Source organism: Macrotis lagotis, chromosome X (genome assembly GCF_037893015.1).
Source record: "Macrotis lagotis isolate mMagLag1 chromosome X, bilby.v1.9.chrom.fasta, whole genome shotgun sequence".
NCBI lineage: Eukaryota > Metazoa > Chordata > Mammalia > Peramelemorphia > Peramelidae > Macrotis > Macrotis lagotis.
This window is the reverse complement of record NC_133666.1, coordinates 639,129,458-639,151,068: the sequence shown is the minus strand read 5'-3', so window position 1 is coordinate 639,151,068 and position 21,611 is coordinate 639,129,458. Positions and strand designations below refer to the sequence as shown.

Below are 21,611 nucleotides of genomic sequence, written 5' to 3'. Positions count from 1 at the left end.
TCATTTCCTCAGCCCAAGACTAATTTACAGCACTTCCAAGGCTTTGGGGATTTTTTTGGGGAGGGGGCCACCCCACTGGGACCTTTATTCCTCCAAGGTCTTATGCTTTCTTGCTTATGCTTTGATATGTAGATAACCACAGCACTCCCCTCTTCCCTGGAGCTGTAAGGCGAGGTCCTACTTGGCTATCTTAGTATGGAAGTCCAAACTGCAACCTAGATCTGAGTGTGGGCAAACAGCAGAGTCCTGCCCCCAGGGAGAGCAGAGAAATTTCTGCAGTCTTCCCTGACCCCATTATGATCTGTGGGCTGCACTTTGGAGATGCAGGCTGGTTTCTCCCAGTTCTTACTGCAGGTTCTGTGGCCAGTGCTCCTCATTCCACACTCATTCTGGTGTAGTAGAATTCTCTCATTGCCCCTTCAAGCTGTTCCCCAACTGTGCTGTGATAGGGGCTTTTTCCAACTCCCAGTCCTGGTGAAACACACCTTTCCCATGGAACTTCTAAGTTATCTTGGACTGGGAAAATGTATCACTCATTCTTTCTGTGGGTTCTGCCCCTCTAACTTTTGGCTAGAGTCATAATTTGATGGCTTTTTGGGGAAGAAGTTCCCAGGAAATGCTGCCTTCACACCACCATCTTGTCTCCGCCCTGCTGTATACATTGATAATGAAGTCGCCATACAAATTACTAGAGCTAGTTAAATATTTGGGAAGTTCTAAAAGAAAGTGGGAGAGAAGAGGTATAAGACTAACTACAAAATGAAGATCTATAGAAACATTGTGCTGACTTCATTGCTGTATGCCTGTGAAACCTGAACAGTCTACCAGGGCCATGTCAGGAAACTGAATAGCTTCCATTTAAATTGTCTTAGAAAGGTTCTGAAGATCACCTGGAAAGAAAAGGTACCAGACCCTGAAGTCCTTTCTCGAGCTAAACTGCTTAACATTCAAACTTTACTACAGAGAGTGCAACTATGATAGGTTGATCACATATTTAGAATGTCAGACATATACTTGCCAAAGAGACTACTTTTGAGAGAATTCACACAGGGCAAGTCTTCACAAGGGGGTTAGAAGACTATATACTGGGACACCCTAAAGGTCTCTCTTAAGAACTTTAGAACTGAGGAAATGAGCCTGGGGGCCTTGGTGCTTGCTTTATTTTAACTTGAAGCAAGCTCCGACAAGACTTTGGAAGTTGAATTTTAAATTCTTGGGCCAGGGCAACGACACTGGCTGAGCTTTGGGAAAAACCCAATCTTCCAGGGCTTCGGGGTGTCTGTAATTGCTTACACTTGGGTTTTGGGGGCACACTTCTGACTTTTTAAAAAAAAAAAAAACTTTTCCATACTTTATTTTGATAGTTTGAGGCTGGGCCTTTCATATTGCTTTGTGTTTGTGCTTGTGTTTTTTTGTTTTTTTTTTTCCCTTTGTGAAGTTAATAAGACAAGAGCTGGGCAAAAAAAAAAACTTTAGAAGTGATTATGCAACATGGAAGACATTAGTATGGGACTGCTCAGTGTGGTGTGCACTCATCAGAGAGGGTGCTGTGTTCTATAAGCAAAGTAGAAATAAAGCAGATATATAGTTTACAGAGTAAGCACCCCAGGTGTTCAAGTGGACTATTTGCTATTTGTGCCATCCTGTTGTAGAGCATGCTGAGCTCATATTGGTCTGAGCAGCCACAGTTGGACACACTGTAATTGTCTCTAACATTGTGATATCATTTTGAACCAACAATCAACAAATGAGCTTCCCCCCAATTTCCAAGTCTTTGCCACCACAAAAAGAGCTGTTTAAATATTTTTGTACATATAAGTTTTTTCCCTTTTTATTTGATCTCTTTAGGATAGAGATACAATACCATTACAAATAGAATTGCTGGGTCAAAGGGTATGCCTAGTTTCATAGCCTTTTGGGCCTAATTCCAAATTGCTTTCCAGAGTGGTTGGATTAGTTCATAAGTCTATTAATAGTGCAATAATGTCCCCATTTTTCCACATCCCTCCAAAATTTATCATTTTATTATCCTATATTATCCAATTGATAGATATGAGGTGGTATCTCAGTTGTTTTAATTTGCATTTTTCTAATCAATAGTGATTTAGAGCATTCATTCATATGACTAAGATAGCTTTGATTTCTTCTTCTGAAAACTGCTTGTTAGAATCCTGTCTTGTTGCTCAGTCATCTCATGTCTGAATCTGACCCTTTTTGATTCCATTTGGGGTTTTCATTTTCTTCTCTAGGTCTTCTTGAAAATGAGGAAACTGAGGCAAACAAGGTTGTGACTTGCTTAGGATAAGAGTAGTAAGAGTCTAAGGCTCTATTTGAACTTAGAAAGATGAGTCCTCCTGACTTTAGAGTCACCACTCAATCCATGGTGCTACCTAGCTGTCTTCATATCCTTTAACCATTTCAGTTGGAGAATGATTCTTATATTTGATTCAGTTCTCTATAAATTTAAGAAATGAGACTTTTATCAGAGAAACTTACTATAACAAATTTTCCTTAGTTTCCTGCTTTCCCTATCTTGGCAGCATTAGTTTTAGCAAAACCTTTTTATTTTAATATAATCAAGACCATCAATTTTATATTGCGCAATGCTCTCTATCTCTTGTTTGTTCATAAAATTCTTTCCTTATCCATAGATCTGACAGGTTAAAGTTCCCATACTCTCCTAATTTATTTATCAAATATATAACCCTTTCAGGACATCTAATTCTAAAGGTCAATAGATATTCTAGAGCTCAGGAAGAGATCTTCCAATAGAGATAATTGAACTAGAACCCAGGATAGAACTTTGGCATGAAGAATGGGCAACCAATTGTGATCCCTTACAGTCTTGAACTGTAAATCTTTAAAAAAAAATTAAGGGGTAGCTAGGTGGTACAGTCAGCAGCCCTGGAGTCAGGAGGATCTGAGTTCAAATCTGACCTCAGACATTTCATACTTACCTAGCTGTATGACCTTGCCAAAAAATAGGGCTAATATAAAATATAGGTTAGACATGAAGTTTTTATTCTCTAGGATTTACCATAAACTTGTAAGTAGAGGTCATTAAGGTAATGCCTACTCCAAGGGAGTATTTATCAAAAACAAAAGGATGGGGGAAATCATTATTTTTCTTGGAGACTTATGAATATTAAATTGCCCAATCACTCCTCAATACTACTTATACAACATTATTTGATGAACTGTTATCTCTTCCTGGACTTTAAGCATGCAATGACAGGTCAAGTTTTCTAGCTACTTTATCTTTTGTCCTCCTGAGTTTATAATTAACATAGGAGGAAATATCTATTGATCTTGACTTCTTATCTACCGGGAAAGGTAAACCGAAGGTTGCATATTGTTCTAGAAAGAAATCCACCTTTTTACTTGGAACATCCTTTGAGAAACTTTTTATAACGTTGACAACTTCCAAAGCAAAAGGCAGAGCAGAGGATGAATAATCATGATAGCTAACACTGAAAGGACTTTACAGGTGTTATCTCATTTTGTCCTCCTGCGCTGCTGTCCTTCCCATGTAACAGATGAGGAAACTGAGGCAGGGGTTAAATTTCTTACCCTGGGTCAGACTGCTAGGAAGTGTCTGGGGATGGATTTGAACTCAGATTTTCTTTGCTTTAGGTCCAGGGCTCTGTTCACTGGCTGCCCTAAATGGATGTGAAGAATATTGCCTTAGATTTGTGGAATGAAAGCCAGAAAAGGGGTGTGCAGGTGGGACCTAGGTGAGGATGGAAAGGTGGGTGGGAAGAGAGACAGATTTTGGGGGTGGAGGCTCCGGAAAAGGTGAGGGAGGGGAGGAAAAGAATATGAGAGGAAGCGCAGCTTGGGGTGTGTAGCCTGGGGCGGCTCTGGGGCCATCTTGGGGCCGCGCTGGGGAGGGGCATGAGGCTCCCATCCCTCCTCCCCCTGCCCTTTTCCCAGGTGCGAAGAGGTGGGGGCCAGGACGTGGGCCGGGCCGGTGAAGGGACTGGGACCAGGGGACCGGGAAGGGCTCTCTGGGAAGTTTCCGCACAGCCACTTTGCCTTCTCCTTCTCCTCCTCCCTCGGAAGGCGGGAAGGCGACCCGAGGACCCGGATGAGCGGAAGTCTTATGAATGCAGCGCCCTTTCCCGCCCCTGGCCCGGGCGGCGCCAGTCACGTGAGGCCCGGGCCGGCCCACCTCTCCGTAGGAGAGGAGGAGGAGGCCGGGGGCGGGGCTCGGCCTCGGGGCGGGGCTCGGGCCTGGGGGCGGGGCTCGGGCCTCGGGGCGGGGCTCGGGCCTCGGGGCGGGGAGGAGGCCTGACCGGCGGGATGGGGCGGGGTCGGTCCCCACGGTGCAGGGCCCCGCCCGCGAGGGTGGGCCGGGCCGGGCCGGGCCGGGGCGTAGTGCGGCGGGCGGAGGCCGCGCCCCGACTCTAGGTGGGCCCGGGGCCGGAGTCCGCCGCGAGAGCTCGGCCATGGAGGCCGGCGGGGCCGCGCTGCCCGGCTGCGTGCTCCTGGCCTGCGCGGCCCTGGGCGCCGTCCTGCTGGGAGCCGCGCATCGCCTGGGCCTCTTCTACCAGCTCGTGCACCAGGTGCCCGGGGCGGGGGAGGGAGGCGCACTGCCCCGGGCCAGGATCCCCCGGGGGACGGGCCGCCGCGCCTGGCCCGGGGCGCGCGTGCAGCACCCGCGGACACGGGGCCGGAACGCCGGCAGTGTGGGCCGGGGCCCGAGGTCGCGCAGCTCGGCAGGGCGCCCGCCAGTGGAGGGGGCATTTCAAGCCGCTTCTTCCCTCCTCCCTTTGCCCTTTCCCTCCCTTTCCCTCCCCCTTTATCTTTCTATCTTTGCCATCTTCTCACTGAACCTGCCCGCTTGCACCTGGCCTGCCCGGGATGGCAGTGGGGCTGCGGGGCGCCTTGGAGAGGTTCTTCCAGTCCCAGGATGTTGTCTGTCACCATTCTAACTGCCCATTGTTCCCTGCCAACTCCACTGACTTCCCCACGAGTTCTAAAGAGATCGCTGCGCCGTCAGTTCTGAGGATCCCCAAACCCTCTTGAACCTTTGGGCAGAAGGGAGGGATGGGAATGAGAACAGAAGCTCAAGCCTGGCCCGCCTGGGCCTGGAATCAATGTCTCTGCATTAGGCGGGCTCTGCCTAGGATTCTAAGGGAGTTGAGATACCTCAGGGAGTAGTCATGGAATGGGGCCACCTAGTCCTCTGGGCCCCTCCTCTGCCTTCCAGCCGAGCGGGGGTCCAGCACTTACTATCTAGAGCAATAGGGAGGGAAGGAGAGGTCAGGAGGTTCTCTGCCATGGAATCCTCTGCAGTTCTTTGGAACAAGAGAGAGTCAAAGGCAGCCAGAGGACAAGGCCATCCCTAGCACCCTGAGTCCGTTTACTCAGTTGAAAAGGATTGTAACCTTCCAGACTCAGATCTTGGCCCATATTCTCCAATATTTCAACCACCAAGCTAGAGTACTAGGTGAATTATTCCCACACTCACCTGCTGTTCTCCCTTAGAACTTTCTTGCTCCCTCACTCCTTACCTCTCATGCTCTAGGTCGACAAATCCAGTTCACGGCATGGTGGGGAGAGTGTGGCAGCAGTTCTGAAGGCCCATGGCGTGCAATTCATATTTACGTTGGTGGGTGGACACATATCTCCAGTGCTGGTGGCGGCTGAAAAGCTGGGCATCCGGGTGGTAGACACGCGTCAGGAGGCCACAGCCGTGTTTGCTGCTGATGCTGTGGCACGGCTCTCAGGTAGCGTCTTAAGTAGGGGAGGGTGAGGGAGGATGGGTATGTGTCCGGTTACTCTGGAGAACGGTGGGTGGGCCCATGCAGTTGTTCCCGTGGTAGGTTTTGAGGAGGAGGTTGGAGATGGATCTGTGGTGCATATTCATATTACAACCTCTGTGAATACTTGTTGAAAGAGTGAATGTTGACTTTGTCGATAAGGAGGTTTTGTCTGTGGCAGGGACTGTGGGTGTTGCTGCAGTGACAGCTGGGCCTGGCCTCACCAACACAGTGACTGCTGTGAAGAATGCCCAGATGGCCCAGTCTCCCGTGCTGCTTTTGGGAGGGGCAGCCAGCACATTGCTGCAGGTGAGGTGGCCTTCAAGGGTGGGTAGAATCAAAGCCTAGTTGACTCTAGGCTAGGTGGGGAGATCTGGCGGTGGCAGGAGGAGACGGTGGTTAGTGGAACCTATAGTGGCCATCTTTCCTTGTGTCAGAACCGGGGGGCCCTTCAGGGCATCGACCAGATGTCTCTGTTCCGGCCACTCTGCAAGTACTGTGCCTCTGTGCGCCGGGTCCGTGACATCATCCCAACTCTTCGGGCTGCGCTTGCTGCTGCCCAGTCTGGTACCCCAGGTAGGCAGGGGATGAGGTTGGGGGGCAGGAGAGGTGGTGGCCGATTAAAGAGGGATTATGCAGTGGGTGGGGTGTATCTGATGGGAGAATGGGATCTTGGGGAGGATGGAGCAGGTGAGGTAGCCTCCTGTGCCCCCATTCTCAGGCCCTGTGTTTGTGGAGCTCCCCATCGATGTGCTCTACCCTTACTTCTTGGTGCAGAAGGAGGTGATGCCCTCCAAAGCCCCCAAGAGCCTCATGGGAAAGCTTGTCTCCTGGTGAGCGCCCCCTGCTTCTCCCTCCTCCTCTTGCTTCCTCCTTCGTCTGCCTTGACCTTTTCCCCAGCCTTCCCAATCAGGATATCTGCAGGCCTTTATAAAGCCAGCTTTTCCTGGCCTATGGGAGAGAGAAGAGGAGGAGACTTGGAGACTTGGTGTTTGTTCTCTGAGTTAGGTCATTGTTTCATTGGGGAGTTGGACTCACTCAGATGAAGCAAGGGGAGAGCTATTTATAAGTTTCAGGGCATATGAGCTGTAGGTATTCAGAGATATCAAAATGGCCTGGAGCAGTTAGGGGAAAGTTTTGTGGAGGAGATAGCATTTGAAGGCAGCAAATCAATTTAACTGCTGTTTAGTAAGCATCTTCTAGGAGTAAGGTGGTTGGGATGTGCAGAGACAAAAGGACACACTGAAACTTCCCTCCAGGCCCTTCCATTCTGTTACTGAGTTGACTTTAGAGTTTGGGTAGACAGATGGAGATGAAGAGGGAAGGTCCATGCAGACCAGGAGAAAAGGATGTGCAAGGCTATATGTGAGAAAGATGCTTTGTTAGAGTTTAAAGAAAGGACCAAGAGTGGTTCGCTTGGATAAAGCAGGTAATGGGGAGCCATTGGAAGTTCTTGAATTGGGTCCAGAGCTCTTTGGAAAGGAGAGACTGGACCTATGTTGTTATTTTAGAGGCAGCCAAGTGGTCCCACAACACACAAGACAACAGACAAGAGTCAGGAAGACCTGACTTAAAATCTGATCTCAGATATTTTCTAGATCTGTGCTCCTGGGCAACTCACTTAATTGTTGTTTGCCTTTTCCCTCATCTGTAAAATGGGATGTAGTGATGCTAAAATGAGAAATTTGTAAAGTGCTTTGCAAATCTTAAAGAGATACATAAATCTTATTTATGTCTCAATTCATTAATTTATTTATTCAACTATTTATTAATTTGTTTGTGTTATTTGATTTCTTTGAGGTTCTGTTGAAGTCCTTGGACCTTTGTCAGAATGTTTTTAAACAGATAAAATAAAGTACATAGCATTTCAAAGGAAATTGATTTTATCAAAAATAGTTATAATACACACGCACGTTCACATCTTAACAAATAAGTTCATAGGCACCAGGTTAAGCACTGGAGAAAAACTAGGTAGAAAACCCTTGCAGTAATTCAGGTATGAGGTAGTGATCTGGACTAGGGTGGTAGCGTCGGGAATAAAAAAGAACATATGAGACAAGAAAGAAGGGTTGCTAGAACTTGGGCTTAGATTGGTCCCAGGAGATAGAAAATGGAGGAGGAGGAAGATTCAAAGTGCCTCTTTAAACTCTTAGTCAGGTGGCTTGGCTGACTTAGATGGGAAAAGGGAGTTGGTTTGGGGGCTAAAGAAGTTTGTTCTAGACCTAATTGAGTTTAAGATGATGCTTGGGTGTCCTACTGGAGTTGTTTTAGAAAGTTAGGAATATGAAATAGTGTATGTAACATATGTTTGTTGAATCATATTGGCATACCAGATAAGAGACTGGGATAGCATGTAGATAGGAAAGCTATAAAATCAGTATATTAGAGCTAGAAAGACTTGTAGGCAGGGAACATCCCAACTTATCTCCTCATCAGTAGATTGAGGCTCAGTTTTTCCTGAGAGGGTGTGATTTTGCAAAGTTCACACTGAGTTAATGCTAGAATCGGAATGAATACCCAAGTCACTTGCTTCTCAGGTCTAGTGAGGATGGTTAACACTGCGTCAGTGATTGATCTCTTTGAAGGAGTGAGGATAGCAAGGGAAGACCCAGAAAAGATGCTTGATTATTGCTGACCTAGGAGAAGAAAAAGAACAATTGGAGGGAAAAAAGATTGGAGGGAAATAGGAATGCCAGTTGAGGATTGAGGGGGTGGACAAAAGTATCAAGTGATGCCAAGAAGGCATTGAAAATGAAGGTGAGAAAAAGACCATGGAAGATGTGAAGGAGAGTAGTATGATAGGAAGAGGACCACTTTCACAGAGCTGGAAGGGACCTGAGAAGCCACCGAATCTAACCTGATTTTATAATTGAGGATACTGAGTTCTAGAGAACTTGAAATGACTTGCTTCAGTTCATATGCTTTGCTATGAGTATTTCAACTGAACCCTAGGTTTTAAGACCCAATTCCGATATGGACTAACTCTGTGACCCTGGGTAAATCACGTTATGTTGCTAAGCCTCTGTTTACTTGTCTGTAAAATAACTCAATGATCCCTAAGACCCTTACAAGTTCTCTTATTTCATTATTCTGAATAAATTTTGCTTTTTCCTATGGCATTCTCCCTTTCTTATCCCTTGTGTTTCCTAATTCTCTGCTTCTCTTTCTTTTTTCCTTCTTGTTGGCTTTTTCTCCAATTTAACCTATTCTAATTTTTTTACCAGGTACCTGAAAAACCACTTGGCTAATCTGTTTGCAGGGGCCTGGGAGCCACAGCCCCAAGGCCCCCTGCCCCTGGACATTCCTCAAGCCTCTTCCCAGCAGGTGAGCTGGGGGTGTGTTTGTTTGTGTGTGTGTGTGTGTGTGTGTGTGTGTGTGTGTGTATTAGAGAGAGAGAGAGAGAGAAAGATCTATCTATAAACAGAAGAATCTTCTCTTTACCCTATCCTGGGTAATCCTTTGACAGGTTCAGCGCTGTGTGGAACTTCTGAGCCGAGCCAAGAAGCCTCTCTTGTTGCTGGGAAGCCAGGCCTTGCTTCCCCCGACCCCAGCTGAGAGCCTCCGGTGAGATTTTCTGTATTCCTCCTGGCCAGAGATTCTGCTGAAGAGCTCTTCCTTTTCCTGACCTCTGTCCACTCCCTCCCCCTCTGCTCCAATCTCCCTGGCTTCCTGTGAGAAGACCTTGCTTCTGTGCCTCCTTTGAGGAATACCCTGCCTCTAATTCAAAGAAGTTCCATCTGCTCTCCCCTTCCAGGGCCTTGGGGAAAAGAATCTACCCTATATGGCCCTGCATGGCTCCCTTTTCTTTAGCTCCCCTCATCCTGGCCCAAGGCAGACTTGGGCTTCCTCTGGCAGGGTTGGGGGCTAGAAATGTTAGGGGATTGAGGTTGGCAAGAGAAACTGACACTGATGGAACTGGTGACCAGAAGGAGCTCCTTCAGTCTCCTCTGATTTTTCTTTTCTTATTAGAGCTGCAGTGGAGTCTCTGGGTATTCCTTGCTTCCTGGGGGGGATGGCAAGGGGACTTTTAGGCCGGAATAGCCCCCTTCACATCAGACAAAACCGCCGTGATGCACTGAAGGAGGCTGATGTTGTCATTCTAGCAGGTACATGGGCTAATCTATGGGCAAAAGTGGAGGGGATAGTTGTCAACGTTTTATTTTTTCAGGTATCCTTGGGTATGGGTCCTGATTGGCATTATTGATCACTTTTCCTGCTGATTTCTTTGGCTCTTCCTCAAGAGAAATTTAGTCATGCTTCCATACTCCTATTTTTTCTTAAATTCCTCTTTAAAAGGTGAACTTTGTTCACCTTTCCACAAAATTGATGATCGAGTTTAGGTATGTGGTCACTAGGTGGCTGCTTTTTTGAAGACCCATTGTAGGCGGTATGTATTTAGCTAAGGTAGGATGAACATAACTTTCCCATCCTCTTTGATTTGATAAAATACATGTTTGGATTGCTTTTAGTAAAACAGTTAAGTTTTGAAACAAAAGCAGTTAAGTGGATAAATATTTGAGAGATAGTTTCTTAGAGAAAAAAGAACAATGCCATCTATTTAATAACAGCTTTCATTTATTTTGTCCTTTAAGGTTTGCAAAATACTGTAATGTACATTCTCAAATATAATCCTTATACCTATTCTATAGGAAAGTATTACAGATGTTATTATTACCATTTTACTTCTGTTGCCAATGACTATAGGTTACAGAATAGTTACTGATCTGAATTAGTAAAAAGTATTTTCTCACTTAAAAGTCCCCCACACTGATAAAACCATAGGTCTGAACCAAAATGAAAAATTATCCTCATTTTATAGAATGAGGAAACTGAGGCTCAAAGAGGCCAAGAAATAATGTGATGTAGCGGATAGAATAGTATCCTTTGAGTTGGGGATACTTGGGTTCAAGTCCTGCCTCTGATTCTTATTGATTATGTAATTATATGTCTCAGTTTCTTTAGCTATAAACTAGATTACAGACCCAGCTTCCCAGGCCTTGGCTTTTGGAATCAATCATGAAGAATAAAAATAAAACTTCTGTTTCTATAGTTGGACAGACCAAGCATTACCGTGTTCCAGAAGATAAACAAGCAAAATAGTATCTCAGAGAGCTTACATTCTGCGAGGGCCTTTATCCTTCTAGTTGATTCATCTGACAGACATTTACTGTGGACTATTAATCCAATCAGTGCTGACTGGCTGCTTCTTCTCAGGAAAAGGCAGCAGTGATTACAGCCTACCATAGGAAGCCACTTTGGGTTCTGGGGCTGTTGGAGATGCCTCTGGTGATGATATAAATGAGTAAGACAGGGTCTGCAACTTGCAGTCCAGTTAATTGTAAGATACAAAGAATAGAATGCTTTTGAAACAAACCTGAACTGTGAATTACATGAAGTTTCACAGTTTCATTATCCTCTCAAGAGCACTAACTAGCCTTCATCACCCTTAAATACTCTGCTGTATTTAAGTTTGTGATGTCTTCCTTAGGTGTTGTGTGTGACTTCCGTCTGTCTTATGGCCGTATCTTAAGCCACAGTAGCAAAATTATTGCTGTCAATCGTGACCGAGAACAATTGCTGCTCAATTCTGACCTCTTCTGGAAGCCTCAGGAGGCTGTGCAAGGTGAGCAGGATAACACCTAGGATCTCACTGATTTATTTTTGGACCATAGAGTTTAGATCTGTGTGGAATCTTAGAGATGATCTAGTACAGTGCTCTCATTTTACAGAGGAAGAAACTGAGAGAGAAAAATTCCTTTCTCTGAAGTTCACAAGATAGTAAACAGCAGGGGCGACCAAGTGGTGCAGTGGATAGAGCACTGACCCTGGATTCAGGAGGACCTGGGTTCAAATCTGGTTTCAGACACTTAATAATTACCTGTGTGACCTTGGGCAAGTCACTTAACCCAATTTGCCTTGCAAAAAAACCAAAAAAAGATAGTAAATATCAGAGCTGGGATTTATACATAAATTCTGACTTTTTAAATTCCAGTGCTTTATGCACTATACTTCACTGGATCTCTGTCAATTCTTTAATATGAATAATGGAGTAGAGCCGGCCTAGCATAGAGATGATGGTTCTGGGCTTAGAATCAGGAAGAAGTGAGTTCAAATCTCATTCCTGACACTAGCTTCATGACTCCAAACAAATCACTTCATTTCTAGGTCTCAGGCCATTCCTAAGGATTGAGCTCTCAGGCCATATTGGGATTAGTGTCTCCCTTCTCTGCAGTGGTTGAGGGTGTAGCCTTGCCTGGGCTGATGAGCAGTAGTTTTGTTAGGAGAAGACTTATGTATACTTACACATGATATATTTCCATACATGATCTCATTTGATCTTGTCCATTCCTCCATGAAGTAGGGGACAGCTCCTCCTTGTTTTACAGATGAAGCAATAGAAGTTCAGAGAGGGTGATACATAATAAGGGTGGAACTGAGAGTTTAAGAATGCTCTACCTTCTTTCTTCTGGTCTTGCCGTTGTTGCTCTGGGCTTTTTGTTCCATGTTTGATTGCTCCCCTGTGGTGTTCCTTGTCTCTTGGTTCTCAACAGGGAGGGATAATAGGAGATAGAGATTTAGTATTTATATAGTCTCTTCTGTATGAGCTGCACTAACAACTGTACAAATATTACTTCATTTGCTCCTCAGAACAATCCTGCAAGGTGGGTGTTATTTCCAATTTTAAGTCGAAGAAACTGAGGCAGGCAGAGGTTAAGTAACTTTCACAGGAAAATATAGCTAGTAAGTGTCTGAGGCCAGATTTGAACTCAGGTCTTCCTGACTCCTGACTAGGAGCAGGTAGGTGGTGTGGTGTTGGCCCTGGTGTCAGGAAGACATTTTCCCAACTTTGGATCAGGCCTCAGACACATTAGAAACTTGTGACCCTGGGCAAGTCACTTAACCCTGTTTTGCCTCAGTTTTCTCATCTGGAGAAGGAGCAGCAAATCACTTCAGTATTTTTGCCAAGGAAACCCCAAATGGGGTCACAAAGAATCAGACAAAACTGAAAATGACTAAATTCCTTTTTTTAGACCTAGCCTTCTGTCCATTCCACCACATAGATGCCTCAAAAGGCCTTCTCTGTCTGCCCTTCCTTTTGAACCTTTTTCCTTCCTGTCCATTGAGGCAGTGAAGGCCATCTCAACATGTGAACCCAACCCCACCATTATTTTCCTCTCAGGAGATGTAGGCTCCTTTCTGCTAAAACTAGTAGAAGGGCTTCGGGGCCAGACCTGGAGCCAGGAGTGGATTGAACAGCTTCAAGAGACTGACCGGAAGAAGGAACAGGCCAATCGGTGGGTGTTGCAGGGGTTTATTTATTGGACTCAGGTGCCTACAGTGTAGGGGGAATGAGCTAGTGTGTGCTTGGGGAAAGAGGGTTTTGCAAAGGCCAAGGAATTTGGTCCCTAAATATGGGTAGATTAGAATGGTAGGAGAAGTATTTCTTGCAAGGTACTAACAGGCTGACTTTTCTAGAGAAAAAGCATCAGTACCCACAACCCACCACTTGAATCCACTTTGGGTGTTGGAGCTGATTGAGAAAACCTTGCCAGATAACTCAGTGCTGGTGGCAGATGGTGGAGACTTTGTGGGCAGTGCTGCTTACCTGGTTCGACCCCGAGGTCCTTTGGGCTGGCTTGATCCTGGTGAGTAGGAACCAGGAACAATTGTGTCCTTTCCCCACCTTTCTTTTTGGGAGAGATACCTAAAGAGAATCCTATAGGGTCTTGTGTATTTGAGCATGCACTTGTCTATCCTCTTTTTCCTGTACTTGTTTCTTCATAGGAGCCTTTGGGACTTTGGGAGTAGGAGGAGGATTTGCACTTGGTGCCAAGCTGTGCCGGCCAGATGCAGAGGTGAGTTCTGGAAAAAGGTTAAGGAGGGCCAACCCATGGGTTACTGCCTGTGTTGTTTACTTCTCTTTTCCTTAGGTCTGGGTCCTCTTTGGAGATGGTGCCCTTGGCTACAGTATCATTGAATTTGATACCTTTGTACGACACAAGGTATGTGGGCACAATAGGGGTATTCTTGTGGTTCCCTGATAGCAAATCTTGGATTTGGGAGAGAACTGCTCCTTTATGGGGAGGGAGAAATATTTCTGCCCATCCCTTATCCCAATTCCCCCCACCCCCTTCTTTTTCAAGGGATCCCCCACCCCTTTTGTTCCCATCTTTCATTTTCTTAGGTTGTGGCAAGGGGATAGGTTTTGGGATTAGTATTCCTATCCTCATGTTTCTTTTCTTTCAGATTCCTGTTATTGCTGTGGTGGGTAATAATGCATGTTGGATCCAGATCTCTAGGGAGCAGGTGCCCATTCTTGGCAGTAATGTGGCCTGTGGTCTGGCCTACACTGGTGAGGAAACTTTGGGGGAGGGTGGGAGCATAGTCTGTGTTGCAGTAGGGTGGGTAGCCAGGGTGGGTTTTTTGCTTCCTCTTCCTCCACTTGCTATTTCTTTTAAGTCTTACAGCTTCAGTTTTATTCCAAGTCCTGACTCTGTGCTAAAACTATTCTGAGCATCTTCTCATATTGTTCTTGCAGATTATCATGTAGTAGCAGAAGGGCTGGGGTCTCGGGGATTCCTGTTGTCAAGGGAGAATGAAGAGAAGGCAGAAGAGGTGCTGCATATTGCCCAGCAGCGATGTCGTGAAGGCCACCCTGTCCTTATTAATGTTCTTATTGGAAAGTCAGACTTCCGGGATGGTTCCATCTCTGTGTAGGGGGACCTGTAGGGATTCTGCATCTTGTGCCCTGACCTCCTTATGCCGCCTGTTAAAGGGTGACTATCTTGCCCTTCCCCTTTCCTCAGAGGATACTGTTTCAGACAGTATTAGAGTGGGAAGGGAACAGGATACCTGAAAATGAGACACATTCTTAGAATGTGCCTTGGATGATGAGCTCAGCTTCTTTTACTAGGCTAGGTTGAAGCATCCCTGGATGTGATAATGCCCTCTTTTCCCATGAACCTTGGCTCAATAAACATCCCATCCAGACCTTTGGTGGCCCAAGGACTCAGCCCTGGTACCTGTGCATAATGATTTATTGTTCACACAGTGAGGATGGGGTTGAGGGTAATAGGTGATGGTGGGAAGGACCCTAACTTTCCCACCAATGTCTCCTCACAGGTGAGATTTGGGGTCCGTGGGGTTCCACAGTGGTACATACTGGTTGTGGCTTCAGAAAGTATATATCCACTGCTGATTTCTCATCCCCATGTTTTCTCTGACCTAGAGCCCCAGACATCTTTATAAATGTATTTATGCAACATTCTGTCTTAATTCTCAACATACACATATACACGTACACACAAACATTCTCACAGCTGGAGGCAATAAATAAGAGCCTGTTCGTACCAAAGTATACCAGCCTGGCTCTTTGGGGGAAGAATGGGCAGAGAGCCATCCTTCTGAGAAGGATGAAGGGTTAAGTGCTTAGTTTGGTGGGCCTGAGAGGGTTAGGACCTGTACTCTGCTACTCCCATTTGCTTTTCTGAGGCAGTGATTGACTTTCCATATCTGTCTTTGAGAGGAGGAGTTTACTCTTGGAGTTAGGGCAATAGCAATACCAATTACCCTATCCAGATAGCCCTGCCCTGGGGTCAGCTCTTGGACTCCCACAATGACGCAATTTCAGTGCTTAGGGGAGTAGAGGGAGGCAGAGTGCTGTGTCCAAAGCTAATACTGATTTGGCTGGTAGCAGCAAGGGAGGGTGTGATGGGTTATCCTCCTCAGGGAGGTGGATGATCACAGCAAGATAGTAAATCATATAAGATTTTAGAACTGGAAGAGACTAGAGATCATCTAGTCTAACCCTCATTTTTGCAAATGAGAAGGAGCCTGAGGCTCAGAGAGCTGAAGTCACCAGGGTGACACGGTAGCAAGTAGCCTAGCAGCTCTGAGCAGGGGGTTTTCTGACTTGGATTCTTTGCTCTTTCCACGTCACTCTGTCCCTTTCACTTGGAAAGGTGGCTGCAGTAGATTGGTTTCTACCGAGGCCACCAACCTGGCCTCAGAAAAAGAGGGAAAAGGCTACGGCAAGAGGGCATCCATGTTAAGGGCATCTCCTTAGCAACAAGGAGATAGACCTTGGCAACGGAAGGTTGGTCCCTAGCAACAAGGAAATAAAGTGGTCCCTAGCAACGGGAGGCCGCTTTCCAGCCAGGGATCAGAGGCACACGTTGATCTGCTTGGACAGCTCCCTCTCCAGGTCCAGGATCAGGGTGTCAAAATCCTTGAGGTTGAGGCGGGTGTTGAAAGGAGCCTCGGGGTCATCATCCATGAGGGCAAAGTCATCCACGAAGTCTCCGGGTTCCTCTTGTCCTCTGCCTTCGTCGTCGTCGTCCTCGTCTTCGCTGCTCCCGGCGACCTGGTCGTAGTCGGGGCCAGACAGGAAGTCCCTCTCGTAAGACAGGAAGTCCCGCCCACAGATACTCCAGTCGCCCGCGTAGCGGTTGCTAGGGGGGCTCTCGGGCCCACCCCGGTCTCGGGGCCGTGTCACCACTTCGGGCTCCCCCAGCGGCAGGTCCAGCAGGGGCTGCCGCTTCGGGCGGAGGTAGGAGACGCTGTCCGGAGGATCCGGGGGGCGGCGGGGGTCTGCGGGGAGAGTACAAAGGGAATGACTCGGAGCCTGTCAGACCCCCCCCCCCCCCCCGGGCGGCCTGGGGAATGGACTCGGATTCCCGGATGGACGGGCGGGCGGGGCGTTTGGGACCCCGAAGGACTGAGTGGTGGGCGTGGCCTTTGCGAGGCTCGGGCCCGCCCCCAGCTTCTGCTTGGTAGAGGCGTGGCCTCGAAGGCGACTTGGCCTCTCATTGGCCGTAACGCTGGCACGGTTACTGAGGATTGGCCTTCCGGACGGCGGATTGATGGACGCGACCCCTGGGGGATGGGACTGCTGCCTGGGGTGGGCGGGGCCCTGGGGGGGGAGGAGCCTACCTGGCCAGGCCTGCAGCAGGTAGTGCAACACCTCGATGTGGCGCTTGAAGTCCACCGCGCTGGCGAGGCCGGGGCCGGACCCCGGGGCGGGGCAGCCGCCGCCGCGGAGCCGGCTGGGCGCTTGGCGCGGGGGCAGCAGAACAGGCCCGAAGCAGACGGCTAGGTTTTGGGGGGTCATGCGGTTGTGGGCGTGGAAGGAGGAGACCAGGCGCAGGTGATCCAGGAGCAGAGTCAGCGTGGCCTGGAAGGGGTGGGGGTGAGTGTGCTGGGGGCCCCCAGCACGGCCGCGGGGAGGGCCCCCCCAACCGCCCCCATCTCTCCACTACCCCCAGGACTCCTGCCTTCTCTCTCTCTCCCTCCAACCCCGCTCTGTCCCCCTTCCCCCCCATTCCTTTTTCCTGGCTTCTTCCCTTACCTCATCCTCCCATCCTCCCTGTCCCCATCTCCTTAACATCCCAGTTTCTGTTTAGCTCCCGGATACACTATCATTCCCCTCTCTTCTCCTTTCTTCCCCTCCCCCAGCTTTCTTCCTCTAGATTTCCCTTTGACCCCATATACCACCCTTAGCTCCCTTTATTTCCCTTTCCCCACCCCAGCATTTTTCCTGTTCCCTGTGCCCTAGGCAAGATTTCAGTAATGAATACTATTGTCTACTTGGGGTTATCTCTGCAACTTATGTCAACACAAAATAAATGATGTTAGTCCTTGACCATTTGTGAAAAGAAATGTTATAAAGGGTTTATGCCGGTGACCCAAATGGGTGACTGCCTTCCTAGTTTAGCCCAGCTCACTTCCTGTTCCCCTTTCCCTCACCTTTTGTTCTCATTACCCAGCACCAGTGTTTTCTTTCCCTTTCTTCCCATCTTTCCCCCTCTTCCCAGGCCACCTACCCTCTCCACTTCAGGCAGACATTGGAGAAGCTCTCTGGTAGCTTGTGGGTTGACCCTGCTTCTGCTGGGTGGCCCCTGCCTCATGGCTTCCAGGACCACCTGGTAGAGTGGGGGAGTGATGAGGGGTGTGGGTAGCTCTCTTAGGTAGTCCTTGAGGATTCCTACAGAGATGAGCCCCGGTACCAGGTTAGAACTTCCTTGTCTCTTTTTCTGCTGATTGTGCCCTATTCCTACTCTGCCCCCCCATCTCCCATGGAAGAGAAGTTGGATGTAGGGAATGGGGCAAAGAGGGTGGAAAAGAGAGATTCCCCAGCTAATCAGAGAGAAAGGGGGAAACTGGGCTGGTAGAATGGTTCAGTGCTTTATGTGGGAGAAGGTGGAGGTCAAGTGAGAGGGACTTGAAAGTGGAAGTAGGGTGAGAGGAGACAAAGAGAAGGGTTAATGGGGCAGAAGATCTGGGTTGAGAGGAAACTTCTGACCTGTGATAACATTGATATCTGGGTACAACTCCTCTGAAAGACTGACTGCTGCGCTGTCTCGCTCAAAGGCATCCCGAAGTTCCTTCTTTACAGCCGCTGAGCCGCACAGACGGTACAGCCCCACCACCTGGGAAGGGAAGAGGAGCCTTTGATATAGCTACCTGGGACTTAGCCCATCAAGAGAACCACCCATATCAACACAGAATCCAGGAGGGGTAGGGTGAGGGGTGAGAAATTGGGGATCTGGTATAGAAAAGAAAGTGTGATCAGGCCAATGTTCCAGGGCCTCACCCGGAGCCCCCTTTTCTCGATCTGCCCAATGCACTTCTGGATGATGAGGGGCACGTGACCTGGAGCTTGTTCCCGCTCTACAAGCAATGGCAGAGGTAACCCAAAGACTCTGGGTTCCTGGCTTCCTGGGGCTTCCTGCTGTTCCCAGAGTGTCAGCTTTGCATATAGCAGGCCTTGGGGTTCTAGCCTCACTGCTAGCTGCTGGGCCCGGCACCCTGGGAGCAAGATATAACAGTATGATATAGAGACAAGGTCTTGTTGCAGGCTCCTAAGCCTGTGTATACCAGTCCTGCTCCCCATGGTCAGTTCCTTGCCCATTGTTTGACCACCCATTCTGCCCATTTCTTCGGTTCCTATTCCTTGCTGATCTGAGCCCTTGTTTCCTTGCCAGGGAGGCTTGACTCCCAGATTCTGTCCTCAAGACCTTACTTGCTAGATCCATAGGTTTGCTTCCCAATCCATCCCCCCAAACCCCATGCACCTCGAAAAAGAGAGGGCAGCAGCACAGTGCCATGAGCACAAGGCCGGTGGCGTTGAATACAGGGGTCCCAGACCAGGATTAGAGCCCGGAGCAGATGGGCAGCCTCTAGCTCGAGGTGGAAGGTGTGGTCAAGCCTCAGGAAGTCAGTACCACTCCCTCGAAGTGGTCCTGTTCTGGCTCTTGGAGTACCATCCACTTGTAGCAGGCAACAGAGGTTTGGAGAGGTGGGTCCTGGTGGCAAGCGCAGGCCCCCCAGCCCATATAGGTGAAGACTGAGGCGCCCCCAGAGAGCAGAGGGTGAAGCCCGGGGTGGTGGGGCTGCTTCATAGGGCCGGAAGGCATCAGGGGATGGGTGAGGAGGCCGTTCTGGGGAGTCACCATCACTGAGGTAGCCAGCCTGGCCCCCCTGGGCTCCCTCTGTACATCTCTGTGCTCCTACACTGCTGTCCAGGTGGTATCGGCTTATGACTGAGCCAGCTGGGGCTGCCCGGTCCCTTTCACCCTCACGGTCCCGCCCACTTCTGGGACCTCGAAGGCTTAATCTGCGTCTCAGTTCTGGCAATTTTTTCATCTTCATTGAGAGGCGCCTTGCAGGGCCTGGAGATTTGGTTCTCGATGGTTTAGCGGGGGGATTGCTAGGGACAACCTCTGGAGCTGGTCCTATATAGAGGCAGAGGAAAAGTTAGGCACTGGAGAGCAGAGGACTAGGCTTAGGGACCTAGGGACAGAGAATGAATGGGAGGGGATATATTGATGGGATAGCGACTGACATGGGGAGAACTGGGGTGACCCTTCTGAGAATAGAGAGGAAGGGTCAGGAGGGTGGGAATAAGGATAAGAATTTTGGACAGATTAGGGGTTAGGATTCAGGGGGTGGAGAAAAAGCTGGAGAGCTGGGCCAGAGTTAGGGAGACAGAAAGGAGAGTTAACATTCAGACTAGGGAGAAAAGCAGGTCAAGGAGCAGGCAGCTGAATGGAGGGATTTAGGAAACAGATTAGGTTCCAATTGTTTCCTTACCCCCAGGGGCTCCACTCTCGGGGCTGGCTGGAGTGGTCTGGGGTGTGGTCCCCCCAGCTGCCAGGCTTCCAGGCTCCTCTTCTGGGATAGGATTGTACCATATCTCTCCAATTATTTCAGTGGGCCCTCCAGGTCCCAGCATGGTTTCCTCAGGAGCCTTGCTGCCTCCCAGTACCCAGCGACGGCTGCTGGATTCCAGGCTCTGTAGGTAGGCCCCCCGGGCTGGGTTTCTTGACACCTCATTACTAGGTGATTCCTCTTCCCCAGGCCCAGCCACTTCTGTCTTGGGGACTTCGGGTACTGGCTCAGGGACACTGGGTTCTGGGATCAGGGTTGGGCGGCCTGTGGGGACAGGGGTAGATGAGACTGTCCAGAGGAGAGGAGGGGCCCAATCTTAAATCCCCCACCCCCATGTCCACTTAGGGTTCTTAAGGAGAGTCTTACATCAATAGACATGCCCCCCCCCCCACCATCTCTCCCTCCCCCCTTAGCATTCTCCCAGTGTTCTGCTCCCCACATCCCGTCGTCCCAATTTAAAGGTCCCCTCCTCACCGACCTCACTACCCCTTATTAGCTCCCTGTTCTTGGTCTACTTCAAGTAGCAGCAGCCACTCAAAAACTCCCCTGGGATAGTCAGCCGTTCCAACTGTATAACGGTTTAGAGTCCTAGCCCATCCCATCCCACCTCCTGTTCCCCCCTCCAGATTACCACCCCCATTCCATTCCCTGGGGCATCACCTCCTCCTTCCCCCAGACTCCACCTTGGGGTCTCCCCAAGGGGGTAGAGCTGAGTATGGAAGAGATGTCAGTGGTAGCAGTTCTGGCCCTGGGAACTCCCTTTGGACCTCACCTCTATCTTTCACATCCGACTTTTTCCGGGGAAGTTTCTCCCGGCCCCGAAGGCGGGAGAAGGTTTTCCTGAGTAGTGGCTCGGCCATGCTGGGGGCTGGGGCTGGGGGCTGGGCCAGGGTCCTGCCAGGTCAGGCAGAGCCCCTTGCCCCAGGCCGCCCCCTCCCCTCTTCTCCTAGTCTGCCCACCCCGCTTGATTTCTCCTTCCTTCCCTCCCTCCCTCCCTCCCTCCCTCAGGCAGGAAACAAATTCCAGGAATGCTTTGGCCCAAACTTTTTTTTTTCTTCCCTTGGCTAGAGCAGGTGCTGCTGGGAGATGTAGTTTTGGCATGAGGGAGGGGACAGATAGGGTGGGAAGCTGGGGAGAATGGATGAAAAGAGACTTGGGAGAGCTCTTGTTATAAGGAACCCCAGAAGATGGGGACTGTGGGAGGTGTAGGACAAAACTGAATCATTTTTGTCTTTGCAGAAACTTCTGTTTAGCCTTGGGTCAGGTTGCTGGACCTCTTGTGGAGGGTCCTGGGTTTTGGGGGAAGTAAGGTATGTTGAGGGGAGGGATCTGGAGGAAGTCGGCGTGGCATGGAGTGTGCTGGTGTGAAGGGGAGGAGGGACAAAGACAAGATCTCCCCAAGAAGAAAGTAGAGAGAGGGTGTTGGGGGAAAGCCTTTGTTTAGCAGATGCTCTGGCCATTGTTAAGAATAGAGTTAGAGTGATCAGGTCTGTTCATCTCAGGTTTCTGGCCGAAGTTCTCAATTGAGGTTGGGATTTCTGGTCCCATTTGGATTAAGAGTAGGGGAGTGTTGGGGCAGCTAGGTGGTGTAGTGGATAGAACACCGGCCCTGGAGTCAGGAGGACCTGAAGTCAAATTTGGCCTCTGACCTAGCTGTGTGACCTTGGGCAAATCACT

The 21,611-nt window shown here is 48.9% G+C and overlaps 2 protein-coding genes across 2 annotated transcripts; one reads left to right on the top strand and one right to left on the bottom strand.

Annotated features, from left to right (window-relative positions):
- Positions 1-4,433: 4,433 nt before the first annotated feature.
- On the top strand, positions 4,434-14,778 carry ILVBL (ilvB acetolactate synthase like). Its single transcript, XM_074204282.1, has 15 exons — positions 4,434-4,565; positions 5,531-5,732; positions 5,947-6,074; positions 6,203-6,341; positions 6,487-6,598; positions 8,990-9,089; positions 9,232-9,329; positions 9,735-9,871; positions 11,254-11,388; positions 12,946-13,060; positions 13,242-13,411; positions 13,551-13,621; positions 13,697-13,768; positions 14,013-14,118; positions 14,305-14,778. The coding sequence occupies exons 1-15, from the start codon at positions 4,449-4,451 to the stop codon at positions 14,481-14,483; spliced, it is 1,881 nt and encodes a 626-aa protein (XP_074060383.1). The 5' UTR covers positions 4,434-4,448; the 3' UTR covers positions 14,484-14,778.
- SYDE1 (synapse defective Rho GTPase homolog 1) lies at positions 14,759-20,883 on the bottom strand. The gene is made up of 8 exons (XM_074204281.1): positions 20,707-20,883; positions 19,857-20,198; positions 18,839-19,498; positions 18,358-18,572; positions 18,067-18,193; positions 17,588-17,748; positions 16,698-16,938; positions 14,759-16,355 (listed from the first exon to the last, which is right to left on the bottom strand). Exons 1-8 carry the CDS (start codon positions 20,792-20,794, stop codon positions 15,928-15,930), a joined length of 2,262 nt encoding a protein of 753 aa, XP_074060382.1. The 5' UTR covers positions 20,795-20,883; the 3' UTR covers positions 14,759-15,927.
- Between the last annotated feature and the right edge of the window lie 728 nt (positions 20,884-21,611).